Raw genomic sequence first — 25,659 nt, 5'->3', positions numbered from 1 at the left:
TACCTCCTTTATCCAGTCAGCTAGTCCCTCTCTGGCCTGTTTAATAAGCCAAGAATGACAAGGGTGGACAATTGTGATGGACAAGATGTTAACGCTCTTCCAGAGGCCCTCAGTATCTTTTTCTGAATGCACTTATGTACTTTTGTCTTTTCAGTGAGCACTCATTCAGATTCAACTGCTATTACTGTTTTTAAAAAACATTTATTGTGAAATAGAAGCATTATAACAGCCCATTTTGACATGATTAGAGAAACACAAGCCATATCAGGGCTGCTTCTGCTCACAAGCTGGTTGGTGCCAAGAGATTGTGTAGGACCTTGAGACTAGCTAAGTGAAAAAAGTCATAGAATAAGCTTTCATAGACTTGGGGCTCGTACAGACAGGTCAAAATAAAGCTGTTTTGGGTCACTTTGTCGGTATGCTATTTAAATGACACATACATCTTAAGAGGCCAGAAGATGTGCCACTGCCAAAGTTGTGCTCCAGTCCTTAGGAGCACACCTCCAAAGTGACCCAAAGCAGGTTTATTTTAGTTTGTCTGGCTCTTGGTCTACTTTCTCATGGAGCTAACTGGTGGTATACTTTAGTCCTGCATGTCTTTGAGGTCTGCAGTCAGACTTAATCTTGAAGGCAAAAGAAATAAAACTTTCTCAAGTTGCAAAACGTCTGGCTTAGTTTGTCCTTTACTTAAACTCTGTGTCCAAAATCCTATTGTTAATCCAAACCAAAGTAGAAACAGTGAATAAATGGTAAGTTTGACTGATTCAATGGGTTTATTTTAGATGGGACCAGCACTGGGATTTAGAAATACATGTCAGTGTCTCAGTAAAGCTATAGTCTTCTGTTTTAGTAGCAGAAATTTGTAAAGAGTTCACTGTAGACTTTGGATATTTCTAGCATTAAAATAAGCAGGTCCTCATGCAGTAGCAATCTGGTAGATCTGTCATACAAAGCTAAACAGTGTGTGTTTAGGATTTAAAGTCACAATTTCCTAGTTATTAATGAGATTTCAAGGGTATTAAACTTATCCTTAGTTTTAAACATAAAAAAATAACTTATTTGTTACCATATGTGTCCACAATCATTTGCAGTTACTTTGTTTTGGTATTGAAACACCTTTCTGGTCTTTTTTCAGATATGCTTGAGGACTGTCATGAGCAAGCTGGTCCAGAATAGAATAGTACTAAAACATTTCCATATATTCTGACCTTTTTAAATGGGTAGTCCAACAATAGATTTTCCAGTGCACTTAATCTAAACAAACAGACAAACAGCTTCATTTATATACCACTCCATACTGAACTAACAGTGTCTAAGCGGTCTACAACTGTAAGCTAATTGCCCTCAACAATCTGGGTACTCGTTTTAGCGACCTCCTCGGAAGGATGCAAGCCTGAGTTGATCTTGAGCCCTTTTTGCTGGTATTCAACCTTATGGTTTTGAGTGAGTGGCTGCAGTGCAGGCATTTAACCACTGCACCACCAGGGCTCCTCAGAAAAACTCAGAAGCAAGAAATTCAAATTAAAGAATTCAAATGAATTAAACCAGAAATTCAAATGAACTCTTTTTAAATCAGTAGTTGGACATTTCATGAGAGTATGATATAAAATTGAATTTGATATAAAAGCAAATCATTAAATATGCACTGCAGGCAATACCTTTGGATTTTAAAATACGTAATTTTTGTATTTTATTCCCCTTTTTGTAAATGATTGCAGCAAGACCAGCTTTACACTTGGGCTGCAGTCAACCAACCCACACATTCATCAGATTACATTGAAGGAAGATTTCCTGGAAGAATTCCATCAGTGTGGCCACCACCAAAGCCCCCAGACGAAGAACAGAGAATAAAAAGTAAAGAACAAGGTAAGTCTTGATGTGCTAATGGGAAATAGTACTTGGGCTGGAACTATTGTACGCACTGTTGAAAATGGGACCATTTTATTTAAAGCTCATTTTTATTTCATCCTTAGGAGTTCATTTTCAGAAGAACTTATTGAAAACAAGGAGGGGACATTTTTGCTTGTATAATATGAGGCATTAGACATGGTATCTAATTGTTTTTCCTGTCTCATGTCATTATTATTTTCCAGTGGATGAAGAGGTTTCAGCATCCAAATCTGTACTCAGAACTCCTTCTATGGAGATTATCACATGGAGTATAAGGATGGGAGCAAAGCAGATTGCTCCCATCCTTATCCTGTCCTATTTGTGCTATTGGGGCCGATTGTGTGAATAGGATGGGAACAACCTGCTTTGCTCCCATCCTTATCCTCTGTGTGATAATCTCCATATCTGAAGGAAGAAAAGTTTACTGACCTTTGATTACAGAGTTTTAATTAAAACAGTTCTACCATTTATCTACAAATCTGGAAGTAATCTCATAAAGCATATGTTAAAATCCTCTTCCTGGTAGTCAAGTCATAGAATCATAGAATCGTAGAGTTGGAAGAGACCACTAGGGCCATCCAGTTCAACCTCCTGCCATGCAGGAAATCCAAATCAAAGCATCCCCGACAGATGGCCGTCCAGCCTCTGTTTAAAGACCTCCAAGGAAGGAGACTCTATCACCCTCCGAGGGAGTGCATTTCACTGTCGAACAGCCCTTACTGTCAGGAAGTTCCTCCTACTGTTGAGGTGGAATCTCTTTTCCTGTAGCTTGCATCCATTGTTCCGGGTTCTGTTCTCTGGAGCAAAAGAAAACAAGCTTGTTCCCTCCTCAATATGACATCCCTTCAAATATTTAAACAGGGCTATCATATCACCTCTTAACTTTCTTTTCTCCAGGCTAAACATCCCCAGCTCCCTAAGTCGTTCCTCATAGGGCATGGTTTCCAGACCCTTCACCATTTTTGTCGCCCTCCTTTGGACAGTTTCTCAATGTCCTTTCTGAATTGTGGCGCCCAGAACTGGACACAATATTCTAGGTGGGGCCTGACCAAAGCAGAATACAGTGGCACTATTACTTCTCTTGATCTAGACACTATACTTTTATTGATGCAGCCTAAAATTGCATTGGCCTTTTTAGCTGCTGCATCACACTGTTCACTCATGTTCAACTTGTGGTCTACTTGGACTCCTAGATCCCTTTCACACATAGTTTCATTCATCCAGGTGTCCCCCATCCTATATCTGTGCATTTTATTTTTCCGCCCTAAGTGCAATACCTTACATTTCTCCGTGTTGAATTTCATTTTGTTAGCTTTGGCCCAGCTTTTTAGTCTATCCAGGTCATTTTGAATCTTGATCGTGTCCTCTGGGGTATTAGCTATTCCTCCTAATTTGGTGTCATCTGCAAATTTGATAAGTGTGCTCCCAATTCTGTCATCCAGGTCATTGATAAAGATGTTGAATAACACTGGGCCCAGGACAGAGCCCTGTGGGACCCCACTGGTCACTTTTCTCCAGGATGAAAAGGAGCCATTGTTGAGCACCCTTTGGGTTCGGCCAGTCAACCAGTCACAAATCCATGTAACAGTTACCTTGTCTAGCCCACATTTTACAAGCTTGTTTGCAAGAATGTCATGGGAAACCTTGTCAAAGGCCTTACTGAAATCAAGATATACTATATCCACAGCATTCCCTTCATCTACCAAGCTGGTAATTTTATCAAAGAAAGAGATTAGATTTGTCTGGCATGACACCTTTTCTCTGAAACCCATGTTGAGTTTTTGTGATTATGGAATTGCCATCTAGATGTTCACAGACTCTCTGTTTAATTATCTGCTCTAGAATCTTTCCTGGTATTGATGTCAGACTAACTGGACGATAATTGTTGGGATCCTCTTTTTCCCCCTTTTTGAAGATGGGGACAACGTTTGCCCTCCTCCATTCTGCTGGGACTTCTCCTGTTTTCCAGGAGTTTTCAAAGATTATTGCCAATGGCTCCGATATTACATTTGCCAGTTCTTTTAATACCCTTGGATGGAGTTCATCTGGTCCCGGAGACTTAAATTCATTTAGATTAACAAGGTGTTCCTCTACTATCTCTTTACTTATTCTGTCCATTGTCAAGTTTCTTGTTTTTCAATAAAATTCCTTTGTTCCTCAGCTTGCCTTCAATGAAATGGTGTTTGCTTAATGCTTTCTAGCCTAGGGTCTATTGAAATAGGCATGGTTCCCCACCCTTATCTTTTTAGATGTTGGGATTGAGGGTTTTTGCCATTTTTCAGTTAATCTGTTTGGACCTCTCTTTTATCAGTTTTTGATTGTCTGGGATTTCAATTCTTGAATGTAGGTAAAATCCAAACAGGCAAAATTACTATCAACACTCCACTTAATCACTCTTAAATATTGGAATCTTGGGATATTTATAAGGAAGAATGAACTAGTCTGTTAGTCTTTTAGGCTATTTATTATATTACAAACAAACATTCTTATTAGGGAGAAACACGGATAGTTCAATGTCTAGACACATTGTTTTCATTACATTATATTATTTGTGAGGCATTATACATTTATTACATTACATTGCATTTCTGCATTTATATATAGAGGAACTATCTATCCTGGGTGTGGAGGAACACACAGGCGTCCAAGGATAATAGCCTGTGACATTGCTATAACTAGCAGCAGAATGGGATATCTTTAGTTTATCTATGTTGGAGTGCTTGTATGATCAGCAGTCCATACCTCCAAAGCAGTATGCCTGGATCAAACCCCAAAGAGCCACTCTACACTTATGCTGTCTAGAGAAAACCTTCTCCCACACTGAGAAACAGCAAACAAAATGACACACTGAGCCCTCGGTCAGAGGTACTTTAATCTTCATTCCATTGTTTAAAAATCATATTCACACAGATAGAATCTCATGCCTATACAACACACCATACGACAGTCACAATGGGCACTGGAGCTCCTCCCTTATATACATTTGCCATTTCCAGGCATTTAGTCCAGCCTTTTTCCAGTGTGTTACATCTATACAAGTTCACCGTGTGGCATGACTTTGCACTTTCTGCTACTTGCTGATTTTATGTCCTGCCATGATTGCATCATAGTCCATTGCCTCATCTGGGTCTAAATGCTTGGTCATCATGGCTTCCTATGACCCATAGTAACCCTGTTACCTTTGTCTGACATCTGTACATTTTCCAGCATACCTAAATCCTGACAACCTAACCTGTTTGAGAGCAGAGCTTCTCTCTTTCTGCCATCATCTGGTTCTGTATCAACAAGGAACAAAAGTATTGGCATGACCTGTGTAACAGCCATATGAAACATGAATGGTTCCCTTATCTCTTTAGACTGAGGGATTGGGGTTCCTTGCCACTTGTTATCTAATCTGGATTCAGTCTGGGGTACTATTGTCACCTTCTGGTCACCTGAGTGCTCAATTCATGATGGCGATTAAGCCAAACAGGCAAGTTAAGAGCAACACTCTACTTAAGCATTTTTAAGTATTGGAATCTCAGGATATTTATATGAGAAATGAGCAGGCTCTTTTATAATCTTTTAGGCTATTTATTATATATCTCCATAGATTTATAAACATAGATATTGTCCTGATGGAGAAACCCAGACATGTCAAAAAAGCCGCTCAGCTTTGGAGGGAGAGAAGAGGCAAGCACAGTTCCACTAGCCTAGATACAGATGAGAGGCCTTCCCTCCATTCCAATTGCCATTACCCTGACCTTGGGGGGCGGGAGAAGAACTGGCAGTATCTCCTGGATTTGATCCCCTTTCCCACTATCATTTCCTTGTCCTTTTGTGTCATGTCTTTTTTAGATTGTAAGCCTGGGAACAGGAAACTGTCTAAATAACAATTTGTAAGCCACTCTGAGAGCCTTTGTGGAAGAAGAGTGGGGTATAAATACTCAAAATGAAATGAAATGAATTCATCTGAGGAAGTATGCGAAGTCTATGAAAGCTACAACTTCTTTCACACAGTTAGTCTCAAAGGTGCTGCAAGTTCCCCTAGCATACTGATATTCCAGACTAACATGGCTATGTCTCTCATTTCTTACCATGTACATCTTTTCCACAAGCCAATATGCTGAAATTTAGTTTTAGAAATTCAGTAGTAAATCTTCAACAGGCTAATTGTTTCAGCCTTGATTGTATTTTTGATTATGCACTTTTAAATATAGATTTAACCGTTAAGGTGGTTTTTATTACTCATAGCAATTTGGATAACAAAATTAACCTTCAATCCAAGTGCCTTTATAACTTTATGGCCTTTTTATTACATGCATCCAAACAGAAGATGATCGAGGTGAGTAATCAGGTATTTAATTAACATAAGTGTATATGAATGAGAATAAATAATAGACATTAGTCAGATGATAATGTTCTGTTCCAGTAGAAAAATATTAGTACAGTGGACCCTTGTTATACGCTGGGGTTTGGTTCCAAGATCCCCCGTGTATAACAAAATCCATGTATGCTCAAGTTCCATTAAATATAATGACATAGCAAAATGGTGTCCCTAATAAAAAATGGAACATCAAGGTAAATTTATACTTTTTTGGAACATTTTCAAACCCTGTATGCTTGAATCCGTGTATAAAAAATCCGTGTATAAGAAGGGCCGACTGTACTAGGAATAATGGAAACGTAACTATGGCACGGGACAGACTGCCCCAAAAGGGTGGCTTGCCGGCAGCCTAATTCCCTGCAGAGGGAAGCTGTAGCCGCTAAACCTCCAGCTGCCCTCCAGAGTAAAAAGAACCCAGAAAAAAACGGGTTCTTTTTGCACCACAGGGCAGATGTCACAAGTGCGCCAATGGCACACTCACGGCATAAGCAATGTGTGGCGCCATACGGATGCCGTGCAGCACTTACATCACGATGGTGGCTCCCGTGTACATGGGATGCCACCATTGTTATGCTGCCATGCCATGCTAGGGTTAGGGACGGTGTGGTTGCCGCGCAGTCCCTAACCCTAAAATCAGCGACTAAGGTGCTTCTTAGGCAAGGAATATTCAGAAGTTGTTTTGCCAGTTCATTCCTCTGAAATATAGTCTATAGCACCTTCTATTCATTGGTGGTTTCCCATCCATGGCTGACCCTGCTTAGCTTCCAAGATCAAGCAACCAGAAAAAGCTGAAGTCAGGATTCTGACTTAGCTAGAAATAAAAATGGAATAGGGAATAGAATTATATTGTTACTCTATTCATTATCAGTCATACAAAATATTTCCATACAGTCAAGTGGGTGGGAAATATAATATATTGAACACCCAGTACAATATGAACCAATTATATTTAAAAACACTTCATCTTGAATAAATCACATGACACTTCTTGGAATGCTAGTCTAAGCATACTTTCATAGAACAAGGGCACAAAACACACTGGAGAAATAATCCAGTTTCAGACTGCTTTAACTGCCTTGACCCAATGCTAGGGGATTCTGGGAGACATTTAGCCTTCTCTGTTAGAGAGCTCTGGTGCCACAATAAATGATAATTCCCAAGATTTCCTAGCACAGAATCAGGGCAGTTAAAGCAGTCTCAAACCGGATTATTTCTCCAGTTCACATAATGGGCATACTGTATAAGGTCATATAATGGGACTCATTTTAAAATTATGTGCTTGAAATCAGGGTACTGATGTTTAAAATAAATACAGTGCACCCTCACCATACTTCGGTACACTATACGTGGCTTCCAGCTTATGCGGAAGCCGCACGACAATTAAAGTAAAGGCGTGCACACTGCCCAATCCACGAGCACACACTCCATTGTTTGCAATGGGGCTCGAGCATACACGGATTTCCCCTTAGACGGGGGATTCGGAACTGATCCTCCGTGTAAGTGAAGGGCCCACTGTATAAGCATAAGGGATTTAGGATGTCACTTACAAATGCCACTTGCATTCTGTATCCTGGAAACCAGTAATGAAGGCTAGAATATGCACCCTTGTGACCATACCTACTGGGATTGAAGAGCCATGATAAATCTCTGCACTGTGATTAGAAGATAAGTTGCCAGTCACAAAGTTACATAGCATCATCTCATTCTTACTTCTGTCTGGTTTGGGGAGGGTTTTGTTTTGTTTTGTTTTGTTTGCAGAGGGAAATGTCAAGGTTTGGAGGCTCAAGGTGTATCTCTGCTTTTCCAAATCCAGATTGCTAACAAATAATTATTTTGATCTGGTCTGCTTTGCAGGAGCTGCCAGTAGATTCTGACAGCTCCCAGATCTGCCTAAATGAAATGAGTTTTTTGTGGGTTTTTCGGGCTATGTGGCCATGTTCTAGAAGAATGTCAGGTGAAATGTCAAGAAGAAACTCTTCTAGAACATGGCCACATAGCCCAAAAACCCCACAAAAAACTATGGATGCCGGCCATGAAAGCCTTTGACTTCACATTGGAAATGAGTTTGATTGTGGATTTATCCAAATTGAAGGAGTACCCTAATTTATGTGAACATATGCTAACATATGTGATTAGAATTTTTCTATGCAGTTGAGACTCCTTATTAAACTGGAATCCCCCTTACACTGAGAAGATTTTGATGCATGTGGATCTCATATGTGCTAGATGCTCAGATGTCTAGGGGCATGACTATGAGGTGTAACCCTACTATTGTTATGTTACTGTGTGATTCCACCCTCAAAAGGAGAACAATGTAGAAATGCACACCACCAAATACAGTATATGTGTCTTTAATATACAGTTTCTATTTCAAACTACAGTTGATTAAATTTGATGTTTTCAGATATTTTTCAGATTCTTTATTTCAATATGTTTCTCCATTTTAATAGTAAATAGTAACTCTCACTTTTAATTCCTCTTCCCTAGAACATGAAGCTACAGCTGTGGCAACAGATACAGAACATACAGCAGGTGTTCAGCAAGTACAGGTAAGGTGATGGTAGGAGAATATGTACTGTGGTTGAATTCATGGAATTCACATGGAGAAATAAATGGAACAAAATCATCTTGTAACTATTGAGCAATTATAGTTGTTCCATAGACTTCTCGGCTCAGATTATTCAACACTTCATGCCTTTCAGCTGAATGTGTGAACTGGATCAACACTGTGATTGACGCTGAGAATATGCAAGTGATATTAAAGTGGTGTTGATGATGTAAGAAGGCTTATTTTTCCTGTGCAAGTGATTACATTAAGCTCCAATAATGGCAAACAGGCAAAGGTTATTGTATTAAATATGTAGTCTTTGCTTCATATACTGCAGACTCAATCATGATCAGATCCCTCCACAGCTTGTATTAAAATATAATTTAAAGAATGGTTGCATATTCCACACAACTCAGTATGTGGCCTTCAGTATGTTGTCCAGAGTTGTTTAATGCCTGGATGTTTAAACACCGAGGATGCCCATCCTGTTAAGATCTATGTGGCATCATAATTAAAATCCACATTTATGCCATTTATAAGACAATATTCATACCACTCACCATCTTGTAGTTAGCGCTTTTCTTGTATTTGCTCTATGATTTACATTCTCTGCCTTGACACCTCCTGACTGAATTATTGCAAGCACATTCTCACCTATTTCCCCACCTTACCCATAGCTTGTCTGTCTTTCGAAAAATATCTAGAGTAGAATGCGTCACAGAAGAGAACATATTTATTTATAGTTGGTTTTATTTGGAAAGTTATATTAAGTCCTTTCACCAATTATTTCCAGTTTTAGAGGTAAATATAAAGGGGTGCTATGGTAGATATGATAGAGACAATGGAAAAACCTGTGTCTGTCCTCTCCTTGCAAGCCACTTGCAAGCTAGTTATGTGTAACTGCTTTAGTGTGTCCAAGGAAACCTTGTATCTGCCCACATGCCTGAGTACAGTCTCGCGATGCACACACTAGGCCTGCATGGCTTTTAGAAAGGAAGGACAAAGCACAGAAGCCATGAATAGCTGACATTTTAAGTGGCCAGTTCAACTGGGCCATGCTTCCATATGACCTCTACGGTAGTACTGAGGCTTGAATGCTTTTGAAGCATCACCCCATTTAACACTAGAGTCCCAAAAAATATGTCATGTCAACATAAAAGTGGAGGTGAGACACTGAAGATAATAAGGACTTAGCTGAACAGGGTTCCAAATACAGTAAGTGGCTGATGACCACTGTGATCTGGTGTAACTGTTCCTGTGGTTGAAAATGACCAGTAGAAAGATCCTTATTTGGGTAGTATAGTTCTGCCTTGGTCAGGTCTGCCTCTTTCTCAGAGCTCCCTATTTGACCTCACTGTCTTTATATCCTAATTCTGTTTTCATTTTCCTCTTGTTCACTCCTCCAATCTTGGCCTCTTTCATGTCACCCAGTAGAACAGGTTTCCTAGTAAAAGCAAAAGCTAGGAAGAAATTATTCCTCATCTTTTCCCAGAATTTAAACATTCTCCAAGGAGGAAGGATATTAAACAGAAGAAGTTCATTGCTTCTTTCTGCTTTTAGCTTTTCATGGGGTCCAGCCAATAGTAAGAACATGGTACCTTTCCCATATTATTTTTTCTGTAGTGGCTGCCTTACTTTTACCACTGCTGCCTCTGCCATTCTACCAATGTAACTGTGATGAGTCTTGCTTCTCCTGATTCCTTCTGGATCCAGTGCCAATGCCTGGTCATTCTCAACTGGATAAAATCTTATTAGAAGCTTTCAAAGTACCACATAGTAGTCACCTGTTTGAATCTGTAGCAATGACCCTGTCTGTACCAACTGGCAGTCAGATCTGGCAACATCTATCACAACTCCAGACAGATGTGGGTATAGAGGACGATATTAGGCATGAGGGAACATATCAAGTGATATTTAATCTCTCCTTGGTGGTAGGTCTGGAGGGCCAGTTTTCTGCCTTGGAATCCCCCGGGGGGGGGGGGGGAGCTTGCAGACCTCATGCGGAAAACCCCAATTCAAATGTTTCAGGAAGCCCACATCTGGATTGAAGAAAGACTAATTTTATTTTAAGCAGTACATAGGGCTTTGCAAACTTTGCTTCAGTAAAAGCAGTTCATTGGGAGGGGGCAAAATATGTAGACTGGAGAGGCTGGAGAGCAAAAAAGCAGCCACAAGGCAGCATCGGTCTATTCCTAGTGTAAACTAACAAATGTACCAGAGGGAATATTTTCATTTCCCCGCCCCCCTCCACTAACTGTTTCGCTTCCCTGATGTTTGTGCTGTGTGTGCTTATTATTTCAACTGGAGCTTCACTTATAGGTCTTACTTCTTGGGGAAGGGGCTTATTTGTGTATTTATTTATCTGCTGAGTCCCTGACAGGACAGAAGAAAGTTAATCTTCTTCTCAGTGCCATGGTCATAATGCCCAACCACACACACAATCAATTGCTCCTAACAGCAAAGAGAATGATAATAATAATAATAATAATAATAATAATACAATTTATTTGTATCCCGCCCTTCTGAGAACAATTGGGGCGGCTAACAAAGTTAAAAATACAAAACATATAAAATCCCTGGTACCCTCCCCTCCTTAAAAAAGTATTAAATTCAATGCAATATTTTAAAAAAACAGAACAAAAAACAACAACAAACATACAAGTTAAAAACTGACCAAAAGGTCAACAACATCATACCAACAAGCAATCAGTGGGAGACATAATTTCAAGCACTGTGTTTAGCATCCTGTCCAATTTCCTCCCAAACTTCGCTTTGTTTCTGTATGTTTTGTTACACCCTTTCTCTTTAACCCATGATTTTTTTTTGGGGGGGGGGGATTTTCTCTGGAAGCTTATCCTAATCCCATGATCACAGTATGTTTTTTATTGTCTTAGATTTGGTTTATCCTTCTGGCTGAAGTTAGTTAACAGCATGCTATTTCCTGATCTTGGTTACTCTCACAATAACCCTGTTAGGTTACTTATGGGGAGCAGACTGAGACTGTGGCTTGGAAAGGCCCATGTGCTGACAGCCGCTTAGGACACTAAAGGAAGAGCGAAAGTACAAGTGAGTTAGAGCTTACCTCCTATTGCTTGTTTTGGAATAACTGCAGCTGAGACAGTGCATCTTTCTCTCCTTACAGGGAAAGATGCATGAGCTCACCTCGGAATATTTGAAGAAAATAGCAGCAGAAGAATTCCAACTCACTTGTCCTTACTCTCTCCTGTTAATTTTGAATGCCTGCACCTGAACTGATAGCTCACCTGGAATTCAAATTCAAGGTCAATACACTAGATAGATTATACAGATTCTGCAACATACAAACTATTTTGCTCTTCTAGACATATACTTCATTTTATATGATAGAAGCATTATGCTATTTGAATTGATTTTTTAAAAAGGCTACCTACATCCCAATCAAAGCAATGTTTCTATATCCAGTTCTTTCTGTATGCCAGTTTTAAAAAATGGACCATAATCATAGAGATCTTAAATATCTTCTTGGTTGTAGATAGCATTTTCTTCATGAAGCCAGCACTTGGCGTCAAGAAAGACTCATGGCTCTGATATGCCATAAAGCTTCCAAGTGAGCATTAGGCTTTCTGATTGTTCAGCTCAAATTATAGACCCTGTTGGAACCCAGTGTACCTCCTCTGAATCTGGCAGTTCTTAGACACTGAAGACTGATTTATCCTGTAAGATTTATATATGCATTTTCCAAGAATATGAAAACAAATATGTTGACTTCAAAATCTCTTGTGTGCAGCACAGTTTGGAACATGATTTCAAAAGCTTTCCTTATTTTTAGATTACATGCTTGTGGTCATGGCCTATCTTTTTTAAAAATAATAATAATTGTGAAGCAAATTTTAATTTTAAATGCTATATAAATAATAATCATCTTTGGCTGCAATACCTGGCATAATTGGGCCTCTTAGCTGTCTCATTTTACCCGATGACCTAAAATCAGAAACCCTCTCTGTGCTCCTGACATTTGAATTGTTTAAAAAAGAAAAAGAAAAAAAAGTACAGTTGCAGTGTGAGCCAATTCTGTATTTAACATTTAAAAAACAAAACAAATTAATGTAAAATTATTACCTTCAATGATTGTGGGGTCAAGCCACATACAGAGAATTTCCAGTAAGAAGTTATTTTCGGGGCCTATCTGGATTAAAAAGATGTTCCAGAATGAGGCACCATGACTGCTTTTTCTTCAAAATAAAAATATCACTTTTAGCTCCTTTCTTCAGCCTTCTGGCAGCCTAGAAACCATTCCAGAGAGTTTGGCAGCAATCTGGAACACAATTTTGGGATAGACAGAGAACTACAGGAGTGAGGGAGTTCACTGTTTCTTGCAAAAGCAGTGGAATCCACCTGAAGCACTCGTTTGAATCCCGGCTGTAATCCTTTCTGTAATTTATTCAGAAAATGAATTCGAAATACAACTTCCCCAGCAGCATGTAAACACTGGAGCTCATTTTTGGGAAACTTCTCATGGAAACTGCAGCTGCTGGAAGGTGTGAGGGAAATAAGCTAAACTGTGGGTAATGAAGAGGTTATAATAATGATAGATGACACTATCAAGTTAGCAGAAATGCAAGCTAAATTTAATATCCTAAGGAGAGAATATGTAATGGGAATGGATTATGGAATTGGTGAAAAGCTGAAACATTGGTCCAATGGATCATTTTATAATAGCATCCTTATGTGGAAAAATTGATATTGTGAATGGGCTAGTGGGTGGAGGAAACCCTCCAAACATGTTTTCAGAGCTGCTGGAAACCCTTAATCAAAAGCAACTCTTCATACTTAAAATAATATGTAATTAACAGGCATTTAAATATATCCATTAGAATCTCTTATTCACCATATTGGTTCTTAGAAAAATCATTTTCTTAATAATAAAACAACCAAATCAAAGAGCCTGATCTAAAACATCAAAAACAACATCTGAGTGTCTACAAAGAGAAAAGGCTGTAATGTCATTACTGACGCACTAGGTGGCAGTTGAAGATTTCAAAATGCACTTTGCAAATCAGAATTACAGTGCCTTCCACTAAATACCTTTCTGCAGGACTAAATATTTACCTGAGTGAGACATTGGTGCATGTCTGTGTAGTACTATTCTGCCTCATTACATAATCATACTTTGTTTCCTGCTGTTCCTAGGAAGAAAGAAGCAATCTTCCAGAATGGCTGTGCTAATATGTGTAATTCAAATATAATTCAAATTGATTTTAAAAAAAATGTTGTGGTCCAACCAAACATTTTTTTAAAAAATCAACTTTAGAAAGGGAACAACAATTTATGGCTTTAAAGTCTTCATTTAAAATGACTCCATCAGAAAGATACTTTCTGAAAAAGATGTTTTAAACTCTGGGGCCGACCAGTGAAAAGGCTTTCTCCTTGATTCCGACTAGGAAATGGGACGTCAAGTAATAATAATAATAAAAATAATAAAATTTATTTCTATACCGCTTTTCCACATTGATCAAAGCGGTGTACAGAACAAAAGAATACAACAATACAACAGTACAAAATAAAATTACAGTATATACATACGATAAAACTGTGTAGAAAATTTCAAGTACAATTTAAAAACTATTAACCCAAGTCAAAGCTAGCTGAGCTGATGATCCATGATGCAAAATACATATGAGGGGTGGGTGGGCGGAACCACATGATATCAGAGCACATGGGGGAAAGCTTGAATGAAGAAAAAGGTCTTAACTTTCTTTTTAAAGAGATCCAGGGAGGTGATAGAACGGAGCTCATCAAGAAGGGTGTTGCAAATTTTTGGGGCCGAGATAGAAAAGGCCCTTTGTGAGGTCGACGCATATTTCGCAGTCGGAACCCTCAACAGATTGTTCCCGGCTGACCTGAGTGTGCGGGGCGGATTATATGGGGAGAGGCGGTCCTCCAAGTAATCTGGGCCCAAGCCATTTAGGGCTTTATAGGTAATTACCAACACCTTGTATTGCACCCGGAAGCGAATGGGCAGCCAATGGAGATCTTGTAAGATGGGTGTTATGTGGTCAGCTCTAGAACAACCGGAGACCAATCTTGCTGCCATATTCTGCACTAATTGAAGCTTCTGGGATTGGTACAAGGGTTGCTCCATGTAGAGCGCATTGCAGAAATCCAATTGAGAGGTTACCAGAGCATGTACCATGGTTTCAAGGTCCCCCCAGCCCAGGTAGGGTCGCAGCTGGCGTATCAGCCGAAGCTGATAACAGGTGCTTCTGACTGTCGCATCCACTTGGGATGTCAATTGGAGCGACGAGTCCAGAAGCACTCCCAAGCTGCGAATAGAGTCCTTCAGGGGGAGCATGACCCCATTTAGCACAAGTGGAAAAATTTCACATAGAATCATAGAATCATAGAGTTGGAAGAGACCACAAGGGCCATCCAGTCCAATCCCATGCCAGGCAGGAAATCCAGATCAAAGCATCCCCGACAGATGGCCATCCAGCCTCCGTTTGAAGACCTCCAAGGAGGGAGACTCCATTACACTCCGAGGAAGTGTGTTCCACTGTCGAACAGCCCTTACTGTCAGGAAGTTCCTCCTAATGTTGAGGTGGATTCTCTTTTCCTGCAGCTTGCATCCATTGCTCCGGGTTCTAGTCTCTGGAGCAGCAGAAAACAAGGTTGCTCCCTCCTCAATATGACAGCCCTTCAAATATTTAAACAGGGCTATCATATCACCTCTTCACCTTCTTTTCTCCAGGCTAAACATTCCCAGCTCCCTAAGGCGTTCCTCCTAGGGCTTGGTTTCCAGACCCTTTACCATTTTAGTCGCCCTCCTTTGGACACGCTCCAGTTTCTCAATGTCCTTTTTGAATTGTGGCACCCAGAACTGGACACAATATTCCAGGTGGGGCCTGACCAGAGCAGAATATAGTGGCACTATTACTTCCCTTGATCTAGACACTATACTTCTATTGATGCAGCCTAATATCGCATTGGCCTTGTTAGCTGCCGCATCGCACTGTTGACTCATGTTCAACTTGTGGTCTACTTGGACTCCTAGATCCCTTTCACATGTTGTCTCCTTAAGCCAGGTGTCCCCCATCCTATATCTGTGCATTTCATTTTTTCGCCCTAAGTGCAGTACCTTACATTTCTCCGTGTTGAATTTCATTTTGTTAGCTGTGGCCCAGCTTTCTAGTCTATTCAGGTCATTTTGAATGTTGATTCTGTCCTCTGGAGTATTAGCTATTCCTCCTAATTTGGTGTCATCTGCAAATTTGATAAGTATTCCCCCAATTTTTTCCTCTAAGTCATTGATAAAGATGTTGAATAACACTGGGCCCAGGACAGAGCCCTGTGGAACCCGACTAGTCACTTCTCTCCAGGATGAAAAGGTGCCATTGTTGAGCACCCTTTGGGTTCGTCTGGTCAACCAGTTACAAATCCACTTAACAGTTGCCTTGTCTAGTCCACATTTTACAAGCTTATTTGCAAGAATGTCATGGGGAACTTTGTCAAAGGCCTTACTGAAATCAAGATATACTATATCCACTGCATTCCCTTCACTACCCGGGCCCGGGGAGCCTATTACTAGTACTTCTGTTTTCTCTGGATTCAGACTGAGTTTGTTTTCCCTCAGGGCCTTTCTCTATGATCTCAATAGGTAGACAGATTTGTAGAGGGGAGACAAGTCTTTAGAAGATGTGGGCAAACTGGCCTGTTTCATTTCTATATTGTGTAAAGGTTTCTCCTTCCATCCCATTTCAGCACCAATTTGCAAATGTGTTTTCTTCTGGTCCATTTGAAAAATCATATGCATTTTTATTGCACCTGATAAAGTGGTCTACAGTGCACACAAGCATATGAAAAATAAAAATTTTTAGACTTCAAGGTGCCACAGGATTCATTGTGGATGAAGCATTTTTGTGCAGTTTCATCTGCATGAAAATTTGTAAATGTCATTTTTCTTAATGTACCTCTTTTATGTGCAATTTTCCTTACTGCATGCCCTTTTTGTATGCAGTTTTTACTGCTATAGATATTTGTATAAGTTTTTTTTTAAAAAAGAATACCTTATAAAATCTAAGGTGGTTTGAGAACAAAAGAGTATTTGTGTTCCAGTTTTTGTGTTAGTTTTGGAAGCGCACATTAAGTTAATTTATATTAAAATACAAATGAAACAAATTTCACCCACATCCTTACCTTAAGATATCTCAATCCCAAATCATATGCAGAGACAGAAATTTGCATCCATGTAGATGAAACCTAAACCACTAGTGCTAGATTTACACCTTTTTGGATCCAAGTATCTCGGCCTTACAAATGTAAAATCCCTACATTGTAATGGTGTGCTGTCATTTAACTCATGCATTATGTCAGTGCAACAAGTTTTAGGTATCATGCTGAAAATGGAAAGTGAAGTCTGCATCCTATCTCATTGCTGATAACCATGATACTTTCTTCCTATCCTAGATGGATGTTGCCTATAATAATATAAATTATACAGCTTCCTATATTTTATTTCACAGAGAGCTTAGGATGAAACAATGTCCACTATTCATACATAATAAACTTGAAATATTTTATAGAAAAACCACAATCCCTAAATTCCAAGTGAAATGAAAGTAGCTTTCACTGACTTGGTATGAAATGCAGATTATATGAACCTAAGGACCACATTTACTCTTATGCTGACAAATAAAACATGGCCGTATGTATAAATCCAGCCAATATATAGATGAAAACATTTTATAGCTGTTTTACATTCCTTCCACTGCTTTAGAGTCTGCTATCCCACTTCACATCTCAACCCACCTTGAAAAAATAGTCAGATGACTTTAATATTATACAGCAATAGTTTCACCAGAAGTGGTGGATTTAAGTGTCTAGTCATATGCCTATACCAGACAAACAGTATTAAAAATACCTTCCAAATATTTTTTTATATGTCAGAAATATTTTAAATTCTGGAATCATAGATTTCAAAGAGTTACATCTTAAATGTAACTAAAATCTGAACAGGAGATTTTCTTCACTGATGTCTTATGTTTACTCAAGGAGCCACCTTTAAAAATTTTATTTAAGTGTCAGTGACCATTTGAACAAATCTTTCGAAGCTGATTGTGTTACTGAGACCCAATCAAATCTCAAAGACTGCGAAACTAGAAATTAATTTATTTTACAAACTTTAATAAACATTGTTTGTCTCCTAATAACTTAAAGTAGATGCTGGCAAATCATGAACCCACAAAGGATCTGCCTGAAGAAATGTTCAAAGTTATTCAAATTTCATTGGTTAAAAAGAGAATGGAAATGAATGTGCAAGTATCAGATTAAAAACAACTTAGTATAGTGATATGAATCAAGTGTTGTTAAATCAAAGTGTTGGGAGGGATTTTTGAGGAGTTGGAATTTCTGGATTTGAGACATAGATTGTTTGGCCATGAACATGCCAACATACATTTTATCTTCAAAAAGGATTTCATTTAAAATGTTCAGATTAAGAGGAATCTTTCTCTCTCTCTCTTTCTCTCTCTCTGGGTGCAGTGTGGATATTTTGACAAGATATATTTGTAGTATCAAAAATATTATATAAGATATTACTACAGGACACCTAGTTCCAGGATCTTTTGTTTTTATTTATCTGTGAAACCGGCAATAGTATTTCACTGAGGAATGAAGAGGAACAGAAACAATAACATATTCTGATTTAGTAAACATGTTCAAAGGAAAACTGTCTGTTTTTGTTAATCCTTATTTGTATTGTAATTGTCATTAACTATAAACCATCAAATTTAATTAACAGTATTTTTTTAAGTTGTTATGTCTAGTTCATATTAATCATCCATGTGGAATGATCTAAACACTTTGTTTAAATTACTTATAAATTATCCAGGATACAGTTGAGGATGAGAACTGAAGATTTTGACAAGCAATGAAGAACACACACATACACACTGTGTGTGTGTGTGTGTGTGTAGAGAGAGAGAGAGAGTGCTCAAATTTGATTTGTGCATTTAATCAGTGCTGAAATGGAAATGGCCAATAACTGAGCTTCTTAACTGGAGGAAAAAATAGGGCTGCAAAAGTCACAGGTGAATATGTATTTGTTATAAAGGGGCAAGACTCCAGTGTGAAAGTATGGGTCAGAACAGACAGGCCAAAAAAAAAAAAAAAAAAAAAACTGTTTTGGGTCACTTAGGAGGTATGTTCTTTAAATGACACATGCATCTTAAGAGGACAGAAGCTACACCAAAGCTGTGCTCTAGTCCTTAGGACTGGAGCATGGCTTTGCCATGGCTTCCAGTTTCTTAGGATGCATGCAGCATTTAAACAGCATACCTCCAAAGTGACCCGAAGCAGCTTTATTTTGGCCTGTCTGTTCCTTTTTTTTTTTCACTGTCCCAAGCAATGCCTTTGGACAGTGATAAATATCTTGAATGTCTTAGTTCAGTAATTCCTTTTTACACAGGCTATCATTAGGATCTGGGGGAGCTCAGAAACTTATACTTAGATCAAAGAGTGGATGCCAACATTCTGGGAGGATTGGAAATTCTGGCATCTACACTAAGATATAAGCATCACTTTCTGAGCTCCCCCAAATCCCCAAAGGATAGGATTTTGGACTGGATTTTGCAATTGGAGAGTATTGGACCCATTTCCAGAATGAAATATTTGCACATCTGGAACTAACATCCGAGAGTGCCTCTTGTTTCCTCTGTGTACTTGATTACCTTTTCCAAAGACCCAGCAGGCCCCAGAGATCTCTGTATCTATGATGAAAGGCCAATTTCACACCCTGAGATCTGCAGGGTTCTGAAACAAGTGAGGAATAGATGGCTTTCTTTCTTTGGTTGAGCTGCAGTTCACATTAGCCTTAGCCAGCATAGCTAGTTATGAAGGATGACATGAATTGCAGGCCAGCATTATTGGGAGATTATACATCCCCACCCCTGCTTTAGCCAATGACATGAAAGGAGTCATCTAAGATTCATATGAGAATAAGATCCCGAGATCAGGAGTATTCCAGAACATGTCATTTCAGGGCCAAAATCTGAGACCTAGAGACAGTCTCTGTTGATTGTCATGATGGGTGGATCCTATTAATGTCATTAAGCATCAACAACAGTTGCTTATAACATAGCATTCAAACAATTACCTTGCTGGACATTTTTTCCCCTAAGTTTTGCATTGTACAGCTAAAGGTTTCCTCTTTGATGTGATTGTCAAATCATGCCTGGCTGTAGAGGGTGGTGCTCATCCCTGTTACTGGAGGGAGGACCAAAACCTTTCAGTTTACTTTCAGTTAATTTGTAGAACATTTTTAAAGTTCTACTTTGGAAAGTTAAAATATTTTCAGGGCTGTGCCCTCATCCTAAGATTCTTCCTCTCACCCCAAGGCCTAAAGGAGTGGGAACAGGAAGAATCTGATTCATGCCACACAGAATGCAGGTTGAAAGGGGACCCATTTGCACTTGGTGATATTTCAAGGCCTGGCCAAATTGTAATATGAATCAGATGACAGGGATTGTTATCTTGATTGTATTTATTTTACTTATTGAAGTCTTGATTATGCCATGTATTCAGATATGTGAAGGAGGGGGTAATTTACATTTTATGGGGAAAAGATACAGCTATGGGTGGAGATCTTTTGTTTCATTGCCAGACATATGGTGTTTCTTAGTTTCCCATGCAGGATAAACATAGGCTTCACTGACTAATAAGGATGACTCTGCATAGGAATCTCATGTGTCTAAGCTCCAAGCATGTTACTAGGTAATAATATGATACATCCGGATATATATAAATCATAGACTGCTTCCCTTCCTGAAGTAATGCATCTAAATAAAAGTAAGAGACTTGGCCTTGTACATTGAGCAAGGATATTTTTTTCAATTGATTATAGTAACATGGATTACCTAAGCTGGCCTTCTACAACCTAGCTTCTCCAAACATTTTAGCCTGTAATTCTTGTCAAACCCAGCCTGCATGACTGGTAGGCAGAGATAACGGACGTTTTAGACCAAAACCTCTGGAGGGAGCCAAATTAGGGAAGGCTGATCTTGACCATATGTCTAGATATGTAGCATCTTCATTTCTGTATTAAGAAAGAGCAAGGAAACAAACAAACAAAAGGTTTAGTGATCATTTCCAAATACAGAGGTTTAACAGGTTACTGATTTTCTAGGCTGTTATCCCAGCTAGCCTATGTATCTCTTATTTGGGAAAACATAGTCATTGGTAGCTATCTGCAAAACAGATTAGAAGCTAGTGATCCCAAAATATGACTTTGCCATCTGCATAAAAACCTTTGTTGGATCCAAGCTAACCTTTCTTATAATAATAATAATAATAATAATACGTTTTATTTATAGACCGCTATTCCGCAATGATCATAGCGGTGTACAGTGAAAATTGAATACAATACAAATACAATGTGACAATTAAAGCAGGGAGAAGTCTCGTCCTTCAGACAGTCCCTGATGTTGCTGGGTCTGCCTGATGGCTCCCTCTGAGGCCGAGATGACAGTTGAGGAGGGAGGGGCCTCTTCCTTCAGGCAGTCCAAGATGTTGCTGGTCTGCCTGATGGCTCCCTCTGAGGCCGAGATGACAGTTGAGGAGGGAGGGGCCTCTTCCTTCAGGCAGTCCCTGATGTTGCCATAACCAGTAGCTATTGTCTTCTGCCCATTTGGCTGTGCAGAGCAATCAGGTGGATTTTAACTAGTTTCCCTAGAGCTAGTCTTTTCTATCACTGCTTGATATTTTGTCTGCCTTTGATATCATTAAAAAGCAATGGCCTTCTAGTTAAGGAATGGAAAAGGCTCTCTCCCTGCCTCTCTTAGAAAATAAGGATATGTTACAGGTGTTGCACCAGAGTAGACCTAGGAGTTTATCATACAGGGGGAAATGTGGAGTTTAAACAGTGATTAACCTGTGAAAATCACATAATTGACATTAAAACACAATTAAAATTAAAATACTGTCCTTAGAGAGAGTGAAAGGACAGGCCCAATGCCATCGGGCCTGAAGAGGAAGAGTCCTCCCCTCCCTCCTTCCAACTGTCATCTTCTGGCCTGGGAGGGAGTGAAAGGATAGGCCCAACTCCATTGGGCCTGGCCTCCATTAAGAAAAAGAGCCGTCCCTCCAGTCCATCTGCCTTGGTCCAGGTCTCAGAGGGAGAGAACTGCTGGACCTGATCCCCTCCCCCCCTCACCATTCCCTTCTCCTTTTGTGGTGTGTCTTTTTAGATTGTAAGCCTGAGGGCAGGGAACCGTCTGTTATCCTTTCTGTTGTAAGCTGCCCGGATTCCCAGTGATTGGGCGGCATATAAATAAATCCTATTATTATTATTATTATTATTATTATTATTATTATTATTATTAAAATGGGATTAACACAAGACCCATTCTCCCGTGAATAACCAGGGAATAACCAGGCAATAAATAGCAAAAAGTCATTCACATCATCCCATGAATGATTTGCTGCCGTTTCTTGCCTGGTTATTCATGTGATAATGGCACTTTAATCAAGCTTCATCTCAATGTTGTGTAAAAACCATTAGGGCAATTGCAGGATTATCATGAGTTATTCATGGGATAATAGTTCTTTGAACACGACATCATGTGAAAACCATTTGCGCAGTTGCGGGATTATAATTCATACTTCCAATTGTGTCTTGTGTGATAAATTCATTAGCTAATTATACATAGTCTTAAGTGCAGTCAATATTTATTTGTTATTGGTCCTGGAGTGGAGAGGAAGAAGATGAAGAAAAGGGCAGAAAGAAAGAAAGAAAGTGATATACAGAATTACAGAATACATTTTCGATTTGTAATGATTGAAAAAAGGTTGTCAAGTTACATGAACATAATTAGTTTCCCACTGTCTTATTTTCATGATGGATATGTAGTCTGAAGTGCATCCAGCTATTTATTTCTTAGCTATACAATTTGTTTCACTTATTGTGAACAGACAGATACCTTTATTAGGGCATTTCCTCATGTGCTAGCTATTTCTAAAATAGTAACATCATCAGTCTTCTCTGGCTCTGGCTTAAAGTTGTGTAAGATCAAGGAACAGCAGAAAACCTCACCTATTTTGCTTGGGTGATAGATTTTTACTGTATTAAATTATAAGCTAAAAAAATCAACTCTATCTCCAAAAGCAAAATGATTTGCTTTTCAAAACAGAAGTAACTTTGTTTAATTGTCTGGTTACATACATGGATATGGAATATTATTGCTGTTAAACATTAGAAGTTGTTTAAGGCTCCTAGACTTTGATATCTGCAAAGGAGACCTGCAAGATCAGCGTCTAATTTTAACCAGACAAAAGAGACTGTCTCCAATTAGAAATGCCATCTTTTATGTGTCTTATTATTTAATAATAATTTCTTTTATGTTGAAATTGGTTAGTATGGGTATTATATAATTAGCGGATGTGGCCAATCCAGTGTTTTCCTCTTTGGCTGAGCTCAGAGGGGAAAAATCCAACTTTACACAAATGAGATTTTTAGATAGTGTAAACTGAATTAATCTTTTTAAGGACATTCTAGAAGTTATCTCAAAAGCAAGCCAGTTTATAGAAGGTCACTGTCTTGATTCCCCTCCCCCCCCCCCCGAAGGAGTGCTTTCCTCTCCTCACTGGAGAGATCAGAAAAATTAAAAGAGGCAAGATGATCCCTTGGGGAAATGAAAAACCCAAAGAAGATTTAGCGGCAAAAGTAAAGCTTTCCAATCCATAACCCCAAAATACTAAGTTTTCAAGGAAATTTGAATAAAATAAAAGGAAGGAAGAAGATTGGAGTTCTACAAAAAATAAGACACTTTTTTTTTCTAGAAATAGAAGTTGGAGCCCACAAGCCCAGACATTTAACCTTTTCCTGAATTAATAGAGTATGCATTACTGTCTATAGGATTCAACTGTTAGGTGACATCAGAGAAATTTTGCTGCTTAAATGTAGTATCCTGCATTTCTCTCTGTTGAAATTCATTTTGTTAGTTTTGGCCCAGCTTTCTAATCTATTAACGTCATTTTGAATTCTGATCCTGTTCTCTGGGGTACTAGCTACTCCTCCTAATTTGGTGTCACCTGGAAATTTGATGAGCATGCACTCTATTCCACCATCCAAGTCACTGATAAAAATGTTGAACAGCACTGGGCCCTTCATGCCTATCCATTGGGGCAGTGTGGGCAGTAAAGCTTTTTCTGGCTCATTTTATTCTCATTTTTCATACAGACAGAGAAACAGAAAGCATGGAACTGTTTTACAAATTTTGAAGTTGAATCAAATCAGCACTTTTTAAAAAAAATCCAGAGGGTTCAGGCACATAGTATTGTAGTTGCTGGCATGAAGTATGATATAACCAGTATCATGATGTCTTGTCCATATCTATGAATTCAGCACACATGTGTGGCAATTAATGTTGGAATAGTCTTTTAAAACACACACACACACACAAGTAATAGGATAATCAGACGTTGAACAGCAAGGATATAGGTGTCACCTCTATGAGTTAGTATTTCTTTTAGTGCTCCCCCTCCCCCCTCCAATCTCTGCTTTCCTGGGAGACCATGGAATGACTGCTTGTTAAATATTTGTGTAGCATTCACTTCAGAATCTTACAAGCTAAGCAGTGTTTTTGCTTAACAGGAAAAATCATTCATGTGTAATGTGAAAAGCTTCTCCTTAATGTTGACTGATGACAATTTTTACATTGATTTGAAGTGCCAGCTTACAAACATTTAGAGTCTTTAGAAACAGCCTCATCTGAAAAACAAAATCCAACAACTCTGTGGTTTTATAATATTTTTTTTTTTGTTATGAATTCCAGAAAAATAATCATATCACTCTGGAACAAGACAAACTATAGTGTTTTGAGTCCCACTTCTGTCAAAGAAAAGGATGAAGCACTCATATGAAATTGTGAGAGCTGAATTTCCTAGTTAGCTGTTCCAGAAATCAAACCTAAATTCTGTTAGGTAGCTGGAGGAAAGCATTTTTTCATGTGGCTCTTACTCTTCTAACAATGCCCAGGGGTAGGAAATCCCATACTCCATTTACATGTAGTTGTGGAGCCTAGAAAAAAGAACTGCCATTGTTGAGACCTGTAGCATACAGGAAAAATATGCTATTGTAACCAACAGGGTTCCACCAAACAGGAATATCAGTAACAGAATTCCAGCCTGTGTGTTTCTGTGTATATGTCTGTATGTTTGCTTTCAAATTGTTTCCGACCTATAGTAACCCTAAGTCAACCCCATAATGGGATTTTCTTGGCAAGTTTCTTCAGAGGAAGTTTGCCATTGCCTTGGCCTGAGGCTGAGACCTGAGTATATGACTTGTCCCAGATCATCCAGTGGGTTTTCATGGCCAGGTGGGTATTGGAACCCTGATCTCCAGACTGCTTAACCCACTACGCCACTTACACATTCCGGCCCATATCAGAAAGCTTTTGTAGGCATGAGAGGCTAACAGGTTTTCTTGTTAATCTGATTGGTCTAGTGATGGAAAGAATATTCAAAAATATTCAAAACATGGTACAAAAAGGGTGTTTTCTGGGTACTGGAAAACCCTGACTGAGGAAGATCTTTGCCGCTCAGGACTCATTTTGCACAAAATCTGCACATGGCTTTTTGTGTGGGAAGCATAATTTTCTGTGCAGGAAATAATATTTCTCTGCATAAAGAAAACCTAACTCCCCCCCACAAAAAATCTCCACATGCTAATTTTTCTTGCAATAAGTTCCCAACTGCAGCTTTTTAGTATAGGAAACATCATTTTCTGCCCAGAAAAGGCTATTTCCTACACATAAAATACTGTTTTCTACACAAAAATACCATGTCTGACTTTAGGACAGAATGTCTTGAAGAGTGAAAAGTCCTT

At 38.9% G+C, this 25,659-nt stretch overlaps 1 protein-coding gene across 1 annotated transcript in view; it reads left to right on the top strand.

Annotated features, from left to right (window-relative positions):
• The window catches only part of FMN2 (formin 2), a 231,538-nt gene that overhangs the window by 54,728 nt on the left and 151,151 nt on the right, over window positions 1-25,659 (top strand). The window contains exons 3-4 of the mRNA XM_089529847.1: window positions 1,719-1,866; window positions 8,744-8,805. Coding sequence (XP_089385973.1) covers window positions 1,719-1,866; window positions 8,744-8,805 — 210 coding nt within the window. The remainder of the gene's footprint in view (window positions 1-1,718; window positions 1,867-8,743; window positions 8,806-25,659) is intronic.

Source organism: Sceloporus occidentalis, unplaced genomic scaffold (genome assembly GCF_023333645.1).
Source record: "Sceloporus occidentalis isolate IW3139 unplaced genomic scaffold, rSceOcc1.0.p SCAF_6, whole genome shotgun sequence".
NCBI lineage: Eukaryota > Metazoa > Chordata > Lepidosauria > Squamata > Phrynosomatidae > Sceloporus > Sceloporus occidentalis.
The sequence above is the reverse complement of the archived record's forward strand: the minus strand, read 5'-3'. Positions and strand labels throughout refer to the sequence as shown.